The sequence below is a fragment of the Malurus melanocephalus genome, unplaced genomic scaffold (assembly GCF_030028575.1).
Source record: "Malurus melanocephalus ecotype Western Australia unplaced genomic scaffold, MMel_1.1 scaffold_230, whole genome shotgun sequence".
Lineage (NCBI taxonomy): Eukaryota > Metazoa > Chordata > Aves > Passeriformes > Maluridae > Malurus > Malurus melanocephalus.
Window position 1 is genome coordinate 690,899 of NW_026623462.1, and position 16,167 is coordinate 707,065.

Here is a 16,167-nt window from a genome sequence, read left to right on the forward strand (position 1 = left end):
CAACTTTGAGTTGGTGGGATTCATGCAAGAAGTGCAGAGGTGTATCCTAGGTGTCTTCAAAYGATGTGGTTGTACCAAGAAAGTTTGGGAACATCTTGGAAGGGTGCTTGGTATTCCAGGGGATGCTGCAGTTGGAGGTGATAWCATGGGAGGAAGGGAGACTGCATTGTTCTGCAGCATCCATGACTTTTGAGTTCTGAGCTCCCTGGTGGCTCTGGCAGCACAGACACTGCTGACGTCGGCTGGGGCTGCAGGAAGAACAGTCCATTATTGCTACACCAAAGCACTTCTTTTACAATTGACTCGCTCCACTGTAGTTACAAAAGGAGCCTTTCTTTTAACCAATTCCAGCAAAAAGAGGAGCCAGATTGCCTGGCTTGTGTGGTGAGAGGCAAACCAGCTCCCAGGGTAAATTACAGGAGGTCACCCATTTGGTTTTCAAAAGTGTAACAATATTTGAAATGGTAATTTAAATAATTTAAATATTTGCCTTGATTAATAATGTAAATAATTYATTAATTTAAAATGTTTTCAAATCACTTTGCAGAGGTTATTTTTAATATTGAAATACAAGTTGAATTGTGTTGTACAGTGAATGAGTGTACAGTGTTCTAGAGACTAACCAGGATTTAATTTTCTCCCAGTACTGCCCAAAACCAGAACCAGCAGAGAGGGGTTCCAGCCATGCASTACATTAGACCAGCTGGCACTGTGTTATTCCTGAACACAATGCAGTTTAAAAGAAGTATTGTTGGGATTCAAACACAGCATGACAGGGCAGGAAAGGAAGTTTTTAGCAATAGCTTCCTTTCCTGAAGGAAAAAGGCTGTTTGAAAGAGCRCTGGAAAAAACAGCTGCTTTCTCAGGGAGCCAGATCTGTGTTTGAGCTCAAGTTATGTTCAGGGGTTTGAGCTTTTAATACTCAGATACACTAATCAAGTGGAGATTTTGGTACCACTGCCAGACAAAACCTGGACTTCGTTTATGTAACACAGTGTGCACACACTGGGGTGGTTTTTTTCTTTGCCCTCTTTTGAGAGTAATGAGTGGAAGAAAAAGCAAAGCTGAATTTTCTTTCCTTCCTGCAAGTGCCGCAGTGCAGTTGGGGCTCAGAGTTCATGAGAGCAAGGAGTGCTGCTGGCACGGCTGTCCTCTGCAGGGTGGGGACCTTGGAAGGGAGCTCAGGAATGTGTGGATTCGTCCCCATATGTTCCTTTCTATCAGATTGTCCTTTTACAAGTGCTTGAAATCCAAACGGGAAAACAAGGCCCTGTAGATCACTTTCCAACCTGTGGAGTTTTCCATACAATTATGCAAGGATACATGTCTAATTAAAGCAGTCAGCTAACTAATGACTAAATAACAATTTAATATTTAATGATGTATTTTAACTGATTGCCCATGTCTTTTAGTCTGCAGTTCTAGTCTGGGTCTCTTCCTGTCTGATAGGATTGATGAGAAGTACCTTTAGCTTGGAATGTGCAAAATTGATGGTAGAAAAGCATTAAGTGAATGATACGTGTAAACACTTGTATGCAAAGACATTAATTGCAAAATTGTTCAAGCACAGAGTGCTTGCTGCAGCAACCTCTTGATATACAGAGTTAGTTAAATAAGTGGTTAAATATCCAAACTTAATAATAGTAGTTCTACTTAAATTTTTGTTGCAGTTCTAGAGCCAAATCTCTTACTGAAAATCAAACTTTTTCAAAGTTTAGGAACTAAAAACTAAAGGTTGTTCCAATTTTAATAAAAAAGAGAAAAAGCAGATCAGTACTCAGGTCTTTGCTGCTTGTGGTAACAATATTAAGTTTTTGTATATAAAGCAATGGAGAAGGAATTTCAGTTGGAGCAAGATCATTGGTTAAACAAAATTCTCCTCGACCTATTTATCTAAGGCCAGATCTATGAAGCCTCTTACTGGCTTTTGAAGGGTTATGTAGAGAGTGGCAGGATGGGTTTGTAASTTATTTTAATTGAGTGAATAAAGAAGAGGTACATCAGACAGAGATGTGTGTCTATATGTGTATATTAAATATATATAGATGTATGTGGGCCTGTTAACTTGTTCAAAGAACAGTAATATTCTTTCTTTAGTTTATCTGTATTGACTRTTTTAAATAAAATGTTTCTAGATATTGTATGTTGTACAAGAAATATTTTATGTCCATGTCTACACATTTGTGCACAAACCCACATTTTTAGCACTTGTATTGGACACTTGCATGCTACAGTTTGAGATGACACAGACTTTTTATGACTGCAGCCATATTTGTTCAAACTAAATAAGTRTTAAATGTCTTTGTAAATTTTCCWTTATCACTATTTTCTGCTAGAAGTGTGGTTTTATTTATGTGTAAGATATTTATATTTTATACATGTACCTGCACACACGGAGTAAGAMTGTAAGTAAACCACATGTGATTTTAATGAAACAGCATTTTTTTTGCATGGATCTCTTCCTGCCTCTATCAATGTTTTATAAGACAAACATAATGGGGTTTTATTTTTGCTTTCAGAAAATGGATCCAAGTGGTGTAAAAGTGTTGGAAACGGCAGAAGATATCCAAGAAAGGCGTCAGCAAGTTTTGGACCGTTACCACAGGTTCAAGGAACTCTCTTCTCTAAGGCGCCAAAAACTTGARGATTCCTATCGATTCCAGTTTTTCCAGCGTGATGCAGATGAGCTCGAAAAATGGATCCAAGAGAAACTGCAGATTGCATCTGATGAAAATTACAAAGACCCAAGCAATTTGCAGGCAAGTCCTCCTGCCATTTTATATTTCCTGTGCTATTAATTTTAGAGCGTTACAGGTCACCTGGGATAGAAAAAACACAGAAATGAAACTTGATCTGAGAGTGAAGAAAGATGAATGCAAATACCCATGACCTTGCAAAGTGCTTTTCAAAAGCCTGGCTTTTTTGCTGATGTAATTGAAATATTTCTAATAATGGATTAGATGCTACATCAGCATAGGAAAAGTTGCTCAGTGTAATTCAGTGTAAAATCAACTTTGAATGTGTTGGATGCCTTAACTTTGTGAGTAAATGTAAATTAATGCTTATTATTTCTACAAGAAAAAAAGGTATTTATAGAAAACAAGCTGGTGTGGTAGAAGTAGCTGACGGGTTCTCAGGGGTTTGAGCACCACCACGTGCAAGAGAAAACACAAGAAAGAAATAACTAAAATTGGGATGTTTGCTTCCACCTATGAAACACATGATACAACTGATTCTGACTGTGCAGTTTTATTATTTGTTTGTCGGTCCTGAATATGCAAGAAATAAACTAAAAATCTTGATGCTGAGGAACGTGGAGGAGTGCTTTCACCAAATCTCAGTCACAGTCTTTGATGTTTTCCTTTCAGGGRAAGCTGCAGAAGCACCAAGCCTTTGAAGCTGAGGTGCAGGCCAATTCAGGAGCCATCATTAAGCTAGATGAGACTGGAAATCAGATGATAAATGAAAGCCATTTTGCATCTGAAACCATCAGGGTGAGTTTTAAAACTTTTTCCCCTCCCCCCTTTTACAGGCCTTTCCCTAAGCACTTTGTTCAGATTGCACAGATAACTGTATTCTAAACTACTCTTTAAAATTCTACAGGTATTTGATTAATAAAACCATGAGAGAATTTGTATTTGTAAAGCTCAGAGGTGTTTTTCTGTTTCATGAGCCCCCAGATTTTAACTTTTTTTGATCCAGTTCTGAGGAGTATTGTTCAAAGATGAGATATTTTTTGTAGTGATTATCAAACTGAATTGATAAGTTCACATTTCATTCTAAYCTGCCTTTACTGGTTCAGTCCTTCACGCCATACCGGACTGCCCAGCGCCCGATAGTCACGACCACCCAAGTGGGGTCCCACTTACGAGTAGGTGAAGCTTGTGGCTCTGCAGTGCAACTTCTTTTTGCAATGTCTTCTTCCTTCCTTGGYTGACAGTTTGCACCATCCTTCTGGGCAGTGCTCAGAGCTCTATCCTCCCTTGAAACCTCTTTAATTGAACTTTCTGAGTGGATTAAGTGGGTAYCCACCCATGATGTTCAAAAGCTTCTCTTGAGTGACTTTCAAGTTTCAGGTCTTGATGAGCACAGTGTTACAGACAATGGGTGGAGCAGTTACTTTCCTGTTTTGCAAGTTGTGTGCATGTGTGGGAGTGTGGTTTTACTTTTCATTGTCTATAAAGCTTATAGTGGTTCCCAACAGTTTTGAAAGGCCAAATGCAGCCAGAGAGACTCAGTATTAAAATTAGTAATTGTTCCTTGTATGTCCATATTATGTCACTTCACAATGTTGGCTAAATATCTTAACTGATCAGTGTTAAGAGAAATGGTTAAAATTTGGTAAAATGGCATAAGTTTGACTTGACAAATGAATTGTCTTAAATAAAAATTAATCTCAAAGGAAGATAAGATTCACTTACTGGGAGTCGATTTTCATATAAAACACTGAACATTTGAAGGGGAGAGCAGCAAATTTTTGGTCTGATTTCATATTAGCATAGAATTTAAACCAAATTTTATCTCAAGATGTTTTGCTCATATGAACTATTTGATAACTTGATTAATTAAAAACTGTAAATACTCAGTTCAGTAATTTCTAGTTATGTGTTGTTACACTTGACATAATTGGAAAACTATTTACTGGAGATAAAATCATGAGGTTTGTCYCTCACCCTTTGTCTAAAGTAAGATTTAGGATGTGCAGCTTCAGAAAAATAAATAAATCTACTGTTAAGGACAGGAAGGGAATCAATCTCAYCTTCTCTGACAGGGGATTTTAATAACAACATCCTTTTGTTTCAGACTCGACTGCAGGAGCTGCACCGACTATGGGAATTGTTGATGGAAAAGATGAGAGAGAAGGGAGTCAAATTATTGCAAGCACAGAAGTTGGTGCAATATTTACGGGAGTGTGAAGATGTCTTGGACTGGATCAATGATAAGGTGTATAATTACCTCCCTTTATTGTGCCCTTGATGGGAAATTCGATGTGTTTGTGTGGAAAATTTCTGTCAACATRAAGTTGCTGGAGGTCAGGTAGTCACAGAAGACTTGTAAAGGCAACTGTACATTTTATTTAGATATTTACATTGCATCAGCAGTAGGTGTGCAAACTGCTTTTGTTCTTTTGCAGCCACAAGAAAAGTTTTTACACTAAAAGGAAGCCTGTGTGTTGCAGAGCTCTTTTGGCATAATCAATTCTTCCTTTGCTTTGAGGAGACAAATAAAATCCAAGTTTCCTCTAAGGGAAATCTTCAACATGTAAAAGCAAATGTTTTTTTAATAAATATTTGAAATTATTTGTTCTAGAAAGGAGCCAGCCCAAGCAGCAAGCAGTGTGTACATAGTTACTTAACGATTGGAATATCTTTAGGTATACATTGTAAGGACATGAGCTGCAAGAGAATTGTTGGCTCTTGATGGTTTGAACTGTAAGGAAACAAACCACAAACCACACTATCAAAAGAGAAAAGAAGCCACAAAATAATCACATTGGTTTCCTTAAATGATGGTCTGCTATTTTGTGTCACTGTGGGTTCAAACTGTATAACAGTTACTGAGTATGACAGTGCACTTTTTATGCAGAAATCGTGCATCAGAAGCCTACAGCAAATGCCCATGAACAGTCTAAAATGCCACAAATTCTAGTCACTCTGCTAAAACTTTTTACTTTAAAAATTAATATGACCGAGAAAGATGAAAAAGCAATTCCCTTAGTGATCTTACATGTTTTCTGYAATAGTGGGKAGATGCTGGAGCAGGGAGTGGAGTTTAGTGGATAAAACTTTATAGTTTTAAATCTGACCTTGAACGCTGTGATTGTCTTTGACCTATTGAAATATAGGACAGTTTGCTTTCTAATTTTTAGTAGTGATTTCCCATAGGATATACTGAAATTAACTTTTTTTTTAATGTACTAGGAAGCAATAGTGACCTCAGAAGAGCTTGGACAGGACTTAGAGCATGTTGAAGTTTTGCAAAAGAAGTTTGAAGAGTTCCAGACCGATCTTGCAGCTCATGAAGAAAGAGTAAATGAAGTGAACCAGTTTGCTGGCAAACTTATTCAGGTAAGCATTTATGTGTTGAAAATCTCTCTTGGCAAGTCAGTTATCACAGCAAACATTTGTCTGTAACTTCCCCTCTTTCCCCCTGGTTTGAGGCAGATCTTTCAGTTTTGCTCTACGTGGATACTCGTCTGTCTTCACTTGAAATGGTCACCATGTGGTTCACTTGTTCTGCTCAATAGCCTGGGTAACTGCCACAGCTGGGAATGGTCCTGAAAATGTGGAGAGCAGGGATTAGTAGGAGAAATGATCATATTTGGGGTTAAATGTATTTCCCTTGGACAAGCAGGTTTAATGTCTCTTCTGGTTTAACATCTGGGACCTGAGCAAGGATGGAGACAGGGTCAGGAAGTGTTTCATTCCAGGAAAAAAAGATCATACTGTTGACAGCCCTCTTCCCATGGACTAATTAGTATATAGGGAAACCACTACARGAGTATTGAATGTTTGCACAGTGAAATTTCAGGGAAACTATTGAATTRAGTGATCATCTGGAAAGGACAGTAATTATAAATTGATCTCTTGATGACCAGCAGCATTTGTCAATGGACTTAAAACCAAAGAACCTATGAAAACAGCATTTTTCCTTTGCTTGCCAGGAACAACACCCTGAAGAGGARCTAATAAAGTCCAAACAGGATGAAGTAAATGCAAGCTGGCAGCGTCTTAAGGGACTTGCCCTTCAGAGGCAAGGAAAACTCTTCGGGGCAGCTGAAGTTCAGCGTTTCAACAGGTATGAACTTGGCTGGATTTGCTGAATGATGTAACCCTTGTGTGGGTGTTTAATGATGCATTCAGCTGCACACAGTAGTATGAGAAGAGCTACTGTCTCCTATGGCTTTGCTTTGCTCTTCCGCATGACTTGTTGAATGGAGACCTTGTTGTTCTACAGTTAMTTTAGAATGGTCATTCTGATGGAGCTTTTCAGCATTTGGCAGTTGTGTTCATTCCTGCTAATGGCAGTTTTGCTCTCCTTTCCTCTGAGGGCTTTTCCMCCCAGTTCTGTCCTAGACTGAGCCTTAAAATGGGTGTGCTTTTTTATTGAATGTCAGCCCAATTGTTCTGGAGGCTTTGAGCAATGTCTTTCTAGTCTTATCCATCTACAGCATTTTGAGATTTGCTGTTATTAAATTGGAGGAGGATCCAAAGTGGGAAATAGACCCACTCAGTGATGGTCCTCAGTGGTGCTGTAATTGTTTGTTGCATCTGGTAACAGTGGCCTGTTAATATGCTTCAAAGTTTCTTGAGATGTAAAGCAAGTCTATTTGTTTGTTTTTTAAAGGATGTTTGTAGTTGGCTGCAGTGTTTATATGTATGGGTTTGTATGCCAGTATGTCTGGCACACGTATGGGAGCACATCCTGCTTTCCTCCTTTTTCCATACAAAACAGACTGCTTTCAATTTGTGCTGTGTTTTGMAGGGATGTGGATGAAACAATCAGCTGGATTAAGGAGAAGGGGCAGTTGATGGCCTCAGATGATTTTGGCAGAGACTTAGCCAGTGTGCAGGCATTACTGCGCAAGCACGAAGGCCTGGAAAGGGATCTGGCAGCTCTGGAAGATAAGGTAACCCTGCAAAGATGTATTTTACCTACAGTTTTATGAGGTAACCTGCTTGTAAGAGGCTGGAAGCTCACTCACGGTTTGTGCCTGGGTTTAGGTGAAGGCCCTGTGTGCAGAAGCTGACCGTTTGCAGCARTCTCACCCAATAAATGCTTCCCAAATTCAAGTGAAACGGGAAGAGCTCATTGCCAACTGGGAGCAGATCCGGACGCTGGCAGCGGAGAGGCACGCTCGCCTCAATGACTCCTACAGGTGTGTCACTGCAGCAGGACTGTGCTCCTTCCTTCCTTGTTCTCATTTGACAGAGGGGTCTTGGCAGGACAAGAAAGGGGTACCATTTCCAAAATTTTGGGATTATTCTGGTGTTTTTGGAGCAGTGTTGTTCACCAAATTCTATTTTACATTAACTTCTTGTAGTAAAAGAAATGTTTATATAATTGAAATACTATTGCAGCTTTTGATAATTTTCTGGGTGTGGTTCAATTATGAAAATAGGCAGGGATGTTTTAGGACATTTGCTATTTTATCCATCTGAGTTGATATGTGCATTTTAAAGTATATTATCTGACAATGTTTCAGTTTTGCTGGGAAAAAATATTTTTAATACTTTCATTACAAATCTGCTGACTATGGACTCTTTAAGAGTCTTTGTGAAGATTGAAGTATGATATATTTGATGCATTATCCCAGACTAAATGAATTCTCTGTTTCTGTGGTAGTTCTGTAGGATTTGTCTTCATCCAGTCTTGTTTCTATACTAACCTGGTCTCTTGAAACATAACCTGTTAGATCACTGTTGASAAGCCATACTAAAAACAAACTAATCCCAATATGGTGGTTAGTTTACATCCTTTCTGGTTTTGTTTTTCTGCACTTTGTTCCCTCCCACGATKTGGGATTTTTGGCAGTGGAGACCCACACAAATAATCTTTTCCTTTACCTTCCCTGCCATAGTCTCTTCAGAGCAATTAACAGCAAATGTAAAAGGGAAACAGAAACTGATCATTTTTGCTGATAAGTGTTAAGCACATGCCAAGAGCAACAACTRAAGGCATTCTGGAAGGAATTKGAGGRTTTGTTTGCTTGTTTTAAGGCTGAGGCATGTGCAGTTGAACTTTTCTGTCAGTTCCCTCCCCCCGACATTGTTATGGTTGTGACAGAAGCAGCCCCATGGATTATCTTGAGAGCTATGTTTTGATTCTGTTGTCCTCAGTGTGTAGCTAAGAATATTTCTTTTACTTATAATATAAATTATATGCAAAATATGTCTTTGAGACATTGATTTAGAACCCAGCATTTTCATAACTTCAAAAGACTTCATTTTTTTAATGAAAGCTTATTTAGTTATTTAATATTCTGAGGCCATTTTTGTGTTGTTTTATTTRTATCTGAGGAACAGCTTTTGGGTTTGTAACCCTTTCTTTGGGAAAAGGGGAGAGAAATTCTGCAATCTAATTATTCCCAACCATGTTTTTCCTTTGCTTCCCTAAGGCTGCAGCGCTTTCTTGCGGACTTCCGAGACCTCACCAGCTGGGTGACTGAGATGAAGGCTCTGATAAATGCTGATGAACTTGCCAATGATGTGGCTGGGGCAGAAGCCCTTCTAGACAGACATCAGGAACATAAGGTAGAGTGATTATACAGCCAAATGCAGTCAACAGCCCTCTGATTTGTATTTCTAACAGTCTCTGAGTCAGTGTTGTAGCAYTGGAATGCTTTGATCATGCAACTAGCTCAGTACTAGATTGCTGTCCTGATTTGATATTTTTAATTTGTTTCTAGGTAGTAGATATGCACTAATTACTAAGTATTAATATGGTTATGATAGTATTTTATAAAGAATAGGCCTAATAGCAGCCAGTTGGACTGGTGACTATTTTAGTTGTCCATCATGAGGAATTCCTCTAATTAAGCAGGAGTACTGACACTTTATTCTARGATCAATTTTGTTAACAGCTTATTCACGTCTCCTTTCGTAGGGAGAAATTGATGCCCATGAAGACAGCTTCAAATCTGCTGATGAGTCAGGCCAGGCTTTGCTCGCTGCTGGTCACTATGCTTCTGATGAAGTTAAAGAAAAGGTAAGTTGAGAGTAAGAGCTCTTAGTAGAATTTTGTCTCTTTCTTCTGTGTCCCTTAATTTGAAAGGATGATCACATCAGGAGTAGGAGATTTCATTCTTTATATAGGAGGTCATTTTCAATTCAGTGCTAACCACTTTTTTAGAGTCACAATTTGATTTTACATTGAGATGGAAGTGAACTAGAATGTTAAATAAAAGTATTATATATTCCTTTYCCCAACCCATTAGCTGACCATCCTCTCAGATGAACGGTCTGCCTTGCTGGAACTGTGGGAGCTCCGCAGGCAGCAGTATGAGCAGTGCATGGACCTGCAGCTTTTCTACAGAGATACTGAACAAGTTGACAACTGGATGAGCAAACAAGAAGTGAGTGCATATCTTTGAACTCTCCAGATAAGGCTGATTTTAATTTCTGAGTAGTCTTCTGTAGGCTTAAGCAATTGGTATTGCCTAGTGGCAGTGCCATAATCACCCACTAGTGAGTGGGTGCTGTGCAGAGTTATTTGTCTGACTGCCTGAAATGCTGCAATGACTGTTTCCATCTAATGCCAAAACTATGAGCTGTGACAAGTGAGYTTGTGTGTGTTAACTCTTGGAAAATCTGGTTGAATAAGAAACTAAAACCAATTATTGGCTGTTAGAAGCATAAGGCAAACACYATCCCARTATRTCATCTTTTACCTTTCAGTAATAGCATATGGCAGGAAATATCCCTGACTGGGCTTGAGCTCACTTAAAGCTGTTGAGTATGGAAACATAAAGTTGTGTTTGTGTCCTCAYTTCAGGCATTTCTGCTGAATGAAGACCTTGGTGATTCTCTGGACAGTGTGGAGGCTCTTCTAAAGAAGCATGAAGACTTTGAGAAATCCCTAAGTGCCCAAGAGGAGAAAATCACAGTAAGACATTGACATTGGCTAATGAAATGGGCAAGAAATAAAACAAGCACATTTATTGACTGGGGAGGAGACACTGCTGCAGRATAGTAAAGGATGAGGTTTGCTTTGCAGAATGATTCACTGTTAGGTGGGATGTATTAGCTCTACATAATGGGTATTATCTCTAAAATGGGAAACAGTGGAAAAGGTGTGGAATAGGGCTTGATTTCTGTCCCAGAGCTGGGTAACCTCGTGCGTCCTTATCACACCAGCACACAGGTGAATGAAGATTTGTCAAAAACAGGCACTCTTCCACATGGAGAGGATGATGGTACAGAGAGAAAAGGGTGTAAGGATAGTTCTGCCAATGGCTTTCTGCCAGTGTTACTGTGATGAACTTTGGGGAATTGATGTAGTAAGCAAATTTGCACAAACGATTTTATTATATCAAATAAATGGAAACTTGTTTTGCCTCTAGGCATTAGATGAGTTTGCTACTAAGTTGATTCAGAATAACCACTATGCCATGGACGATGTTGCTACACGCAGAGATGCTGTAAGTATCTGAAATAAATTTGCACTTTAAATCTTGTTCTGCTTTGTTGTTTTTTTGGGTATGACTTCAGTATCGGATAAGTCAGTGTAGCTGTCCCAAGAGGATGGATACAGTGGTGGTTCTTACATGCTTAAAACCTTCTACTTTTCATTTTTTCAGCTGCTGAGCCGCCGAAATGCCCTTCATGAAAGAGCCATGCACCGTCGTGCTCAACTGGCAGATTCTTTCCATCTGCAGCAGTTTTTCCGAGACTCTGATGAGCTCAAGAGTTGGGTTAATGAAAAGATGAAAACTGCAACTGATGAGGCCTACAAGGTAAGCACAAAGATGAATGGTAGAATGCTTTTGAGGCAGTACCAGATTTAATGTGATCAGTCTAATGATACAAAGTCATATCAGCCAARATATTGCTGATAGTCGGCAGTATAAATGGCAACAGGAGGAATTTTAATTTCTTCCTGAACTGAAGGGGTATTTTCCCATCATGGTGTAATCATGCCTGTCCAATAGCTTAAGTGTTCTGATTTAAGGCATATTTTTGGCACCAGATCCTCTGGTGACATCATGGCATGTCTGTGAGTGTAGTCCAATTTCAAAAATTTTTCAGAGCCCCTTGGTTACTGATTTTTGTATTGAAATGTTCCATTTCTTTCTTCATCTGTAGGATCCATCAAACTTGCAAGGTAAAGTYCAGAAACATCAGGCTTTTGAAGCAGAGCTGTCTGCTAACCAGAGTCGTATTGATGCCCTGGAGAAAGCTGGCCAGAAGCTGATTGATGTCAAGCACTACGCGTCCGATGAGGTGGCAGCTCGCATGAAYGAAGTCATCAGCTTGTGGAAGAAACTTCTTGAGGCCACTGAGCTCAAAGGTACGACTTGCTGAGGAGAATGTGGACAAATTTCTAGAGAGTTTAGCTGGGAGAAGACAGGAAATGAGTTAMCTTCAGTTTCCACTTGACTTACCTTGTCCTGTTCTCCTCTTGCCCCTGTCTSGGCTCAGGTATAAAACTGCGAGAAGCCAATCAGCAGCAGCAGTTTAATCGCAATGTGGAGGACATTGAGCTCTGGCTGTATGAAGTAGAAGGACACTTGGCTTCTGATGATTATGGAAAAGATCTTACTAATGTTCAGAATCTTCAGAAGAAACATGCCCTGCTAGAGGCAGATGTTGCTGCCCATCAGGTAATGAAATAATTTTTATTCCTGTCCTTTCAGATCTGCTCTCTCAAAAGTTCRTATTTTCAGATATGCTCAATAAGAGACATTTGCAAGTCTGATTTTTTTATAATTTGTTTAGCTTTGGGTTTTACAATTTACTTATCAAAAGTAATTTTGAACTGAAGTATAACTTGTATGTCTTTTAAGAATAATATCTTTAGTATTTTAGTAGAATTGAGCTTCTCAATTAATGCAGCCACGTCACAGAAATTCTGACCTAATGCTGTTGCTGGATCAATTTTAGGATCGGATAGATGGCATTACCATCCAGGCACGCCAGTTTCAAGAGGCTGGGCACTTTGATGCTGACAATATCAAGAAGAAACAAGAAGCTTTAGTGGCTCGTTATGAAGCTCTGAAGGATCCCATGGTGGCTCGCAAGCAGAAACTTGCAGATTCTCTTCGCCTGCAGCAGCTTTTCCGTGACATTGAGGATGAAGAGACCTGGATTAGGGAAAAAGAACCTATTGCAGCTTCAACAAACCGAGGTCAGCCATCCTGATTTAGATGTCAGAATTGCTCAGTTAAAAAATGTATCTTTGTAGAACATTCCCTGAAAATTTCAGAACTGTTTGTTATAATTAGCATTGCTCAGAGTTATGCATCAGCCATCAGCCCGGGTCTCTATAATGTTACTTAAATGGTTCCAAGGGTAATTTAGTTTCTCTAAGTGCTCTGTCTTCACTGTTGAAGTGCTTACTCTGCAAGTTTGTATAGCACTGGCTGCAGCTGCCTTGAATTTTATTTTTTTTTTATCTAGTGACTCTGATTTATCTGATTAATTATTTTATATCTTTCAGGCAAGGACTTAATTGGTGTCCAGAATCTGCTAAAGAAACAYCAGGCTTTGCAGGCAGAAATTGCAGGCCATGAGCCTCGCATTAAAGCAGTCACCCAGAAGGGAAATGCTATGGTGGAAGAGGGTATGTCTGAGTACTTTTTAACTTTGGTACAGCTTTCTGTTCCCTGGCCTGGCACAGTTAAGAATTACTGCCTGTTTCTATCCTGACAGTAGACAGGTACCTTCTAGCAGGATGAACTCCGTGTTGTCATGTCACCTGAAAATAAAAGCAGGTTCCTTGGTGGGAACCCTACATAAATTTCACAGATCTCCATCTACTCTTGATGAACACTTACTTAGCAAATTTGTGCCTATTGTATTTAGTCTCTGTAATTAAATTCATTAAAGAGTTCTGCCAGAGGTACAGAATCATGATGTGAGAGTGAATTCTCCACAGACAGTAATTCCTGCTTTTAAATAAAAAGGCATCTTTATTTCTGACTGGGTGTTTTTAACACCAAAATTTAAAAAAAAAAATCTACAGGTCTGAAATATTTGCCTGCTGCCAGAACTCTGCCACTGGAAAGAGATGACCTTTTCTGTTTCATCATTGACAAATGTTATGATGTGTCTTGTTTTATTCCTAATGATTGAGATATCCTAGTACAGCTTGATTGACAGGTTCAGTGTTTACCCTTCTGAGGCAAAAGGACCAGCTGAGTTATGTTTTTGTTGTTCTAGTCTGAATAGGCTTTAAATTGGTCAAATTTCTGTAACTCTGAAGAAGTACGAATAACCTTTTAAATGTGTATTGGTTTTGTCTGCTGAAGTCCTTCAGTTCCCTCTGCTTCTGTTCCATAGGACACTTTGCAGCTGAGGATGTGAAAATCAAACTGAACGAGCTAAACCAGAAGTGGGACTCTCTGAAAGCCAAAGCATCTCAGCGTCGACAGGACCTGGAGGATTCCCTGCAGGCTCAGCAGTACTTTGCTGATGCTAATGAGGCTGAATCCTGGATGAGGGAAAAGGAGCCCATTGTAGGCAGTACAGACTATGGGAAAGATGAAGACTCTGCTGAGGTATTTGAAATTCCTGTTTAAATCMATTTTGCATAAGTACAGTGAGGATTTGTCTAGTGGTAAAAAAATCTGAAAATGTCAGGATTCTTAACAAAGAGGACAGAAGATTCTTGCATCAATCAAGATTTTGGCTCTGAGTCCAAAGATCACCGTTTTTTCTGTGTCTTAGTTCTTATTGCACATGAAATTCTGCTGCTCGGTGTATTAAGCCAGCTGTGAGGAGGCTTTACCTCTGTATTCACTCTTTCACAGACTTTTGTTTTTTTAAGTATAATGAAAATAATATCAGCAAATTCCTCATGGGATGAGCATTTCAGTATGAGTCTGATTTTCRGTAGTTCATTAGTCTGGAAGTAATTTTTTTTGTCTGGAGTTGTTTTATTGGTGTCATTCTGCAGTCAAACACCACATCCCAGGCAGTGCTGACTGACATTTTATCAATATGAAGTGCAKTTAAAAGGCACACTTTAAACTCACCCCATATCACTCTGGAAATAAAGTTATTTCTGGTCAGAACAAAGGAATGTTGCTGAGATAAGATAGAGGCAAAGCACTAGAAGCATTAGGACCGCTATCTAGCCTGTGAATAAATAGAAGTGATTATTTCCATGAGAGTCACAAGGCTGGCAGCTCTGACAAACCCACATTCCCTGCATATAGAGTCMAAGTATGTATTTTAAACAGAGGAATATTTGTAAAATGGCAAGGTGTGCATGTTGTTTTGTCATCCACTTTCAGGCTCTTCTGAAGAAACATGAAGCTTTGATGTCTGATCTTTCTGCTTATGGCAGCAGCATCCAGGCATTGAGGGAACAGGCCCAGTCATGCAGGGTAAGGAAAAATGCTAATCATGTRCCTAAAATTCATGGGTCAGCAAAAGGTGAAAACAAAGCTCAATAACAGTTGTTGGTTTTGAGAGATTATTGCAGACTCTGCTTGATTTTCTCAAAAAAAATAGCAGTCTGATTTTATAATCATAAGACAACAGTGTTGCTTTGAAATAAAACAATTTAATGTGGTGGTTTTCAGGGTTTAAGCCTAGACAGCACCTAAACTTACTCTACAGGAGCTTTTACTAAGGCTGAAGTCTATTATAGGACAACTACATTGATTATAATAAACATGGAACAGCTCATTTTTTCTTGTGCACTTTTTGTTTTAGCAACAAGTTGCTCCCACAGATGATGAAACTGGAAAAGAGCTCGTTCTGGCACTCTATGATTACCAGGAGAAGAGTCCCCGGGAGGTGACGATGAAGAAGGGAGATATCCTCACCTTACTCAACAGCACCAACAAGGTGGGTTCTGTCCTCCTGGTTTGCTTGGCTCCCTCAGTGTTGTGTGTTTAGTTTTGGCACATTTAGCCCATGTCCCCATTCAGCACTTCAGCTGAACCTTTCCAGTTCCTCTCCATGACTCCTCTACAGCTGCCAACCTTTCCAAGACAGGACACATGTCTTTGAGAAAACTTTATATACCCTCTGGAGGAATTTTTGGTTAAAAACGAGGGGAGACATGGCAGTAAGGCCTCTGTGTCTTCAAGAGACRGTTTATTTGAAATGATCTCYRTAACAAGAGCAAACTGTTGGGAGCMTCACTGGTTTCCTAGTRTTAATAGAAGTCTCTGATTTGCAGCATTCAGCTGCCCAGCATTCTTTCTGCTTTATGATGGCCTCACAGTGGTTGCTTTGGGTTTTTTTTTTCTTCCAGGACTGGTGGAAGGTGGAAGTCAATGACCGTCAGGGATTTGTGCCAGCTGCCTACGTGAAAAAACTGGATCCTGCCCAGTCTGCATCCCGAGAGAACCTCCTGGAGGAGCAAGGCAGCATAGCCCTGAGACAGGAGCAGATTGATAACCAGTAAGATCTAACTGATGAGATATGACACCATCAGCATTAGCTGGCTTGGCCTTTGCCTCACAGATGCCATCAGCTTAGGTTAATGCTTCTT

At 39.5% G+C, this 16,167-nt stretch overlaps 1 protein-coding gene across 1 annotated transcript in view; it reads left to right on the forward strand.

Moving 5' to 3' along the window:
* SPTAN1 (spectrin alpha, non-erythrocytic 1) overlaps window positions 1-16,167 on the forward strand; it is a 45,327-nt gene that overhangs the window by 5,618 nt on the left and 23,542 nt on the right. The window contains exons 2-22 of the mRNA XM_057374608.1: window positions 2,520-2,759; window positions 3,369-3,494; window positions 4,804-4,944; window positions 5,922-6,068; window positions 6,665-6,798; window positions 7,486-7,630; window positions 7,725-7,879; window positions 9,119-9,254; window positions 9,607-9,708; window positions 9,938-10,075; window positions 10,495-10,605; window positions 11,063-11,140; window positions 11,300-11,455; window positions 11,805-12,009; window positions 12,141-12,322; window positions 12,603-12,846; window positions 13,159-13,281; window positions 14,001-14,218; window positions 14,957-15,049; window positions 15,381-15,515; window positions 15,928-16,076. Of these exons, the coding sequence (XP_057230591.1) occupies window positions 2,523-2,759; window positions 3,369-3,494; window positions 4,804-4,944; window positions 5,922-6,068; window positions 6,665-6,798; window positions 7,486-7,630; window positions 7,725-7,879; window positions 9,119-9,254; window positions 9,607-9,708; window positions 9,938-10,075; window positions 10,495-10,605; window positions 11,063-11,140; window positions 11,300-11,455; window positions 11,805-12,009; window positions 12,141-12,322; window positions 12,603-12,846; window positions 13,159-13,281; window positions 14,001-14,218; window positions 14,957-15,049; window positions 15,381-15,515; window positions 15,928-16,076 (3,155 nt within the window). The 5' untranslated portion in view covers window positions 2,520-2,522. The remainder of the gene's footprint in view (window positions 1-2,519; window positions 2,760-3,368; window positions 3,495-4,803; window positions 4,945-5,921; window positions 6,069-6,664; window positions 6,799-7,485; window positions 7,631-7,724; window positions 7,880-9,118; window positions 9,255-9,606; window positions 9,709-9,937; window positions 10,076-10,494; window positions 10,606-11,062; window positions 11,141-11,299; window positions 11,456-11,804; window positions 12,010-12,140; window positions 12,323-12,602; window positions 12,847-13,158; window positions 13,282-14,000; window positions 14,219-14,956; window positions 15,050-15,380; window positions 15,516-15,927; window positions 16,077-16,167) is intronic.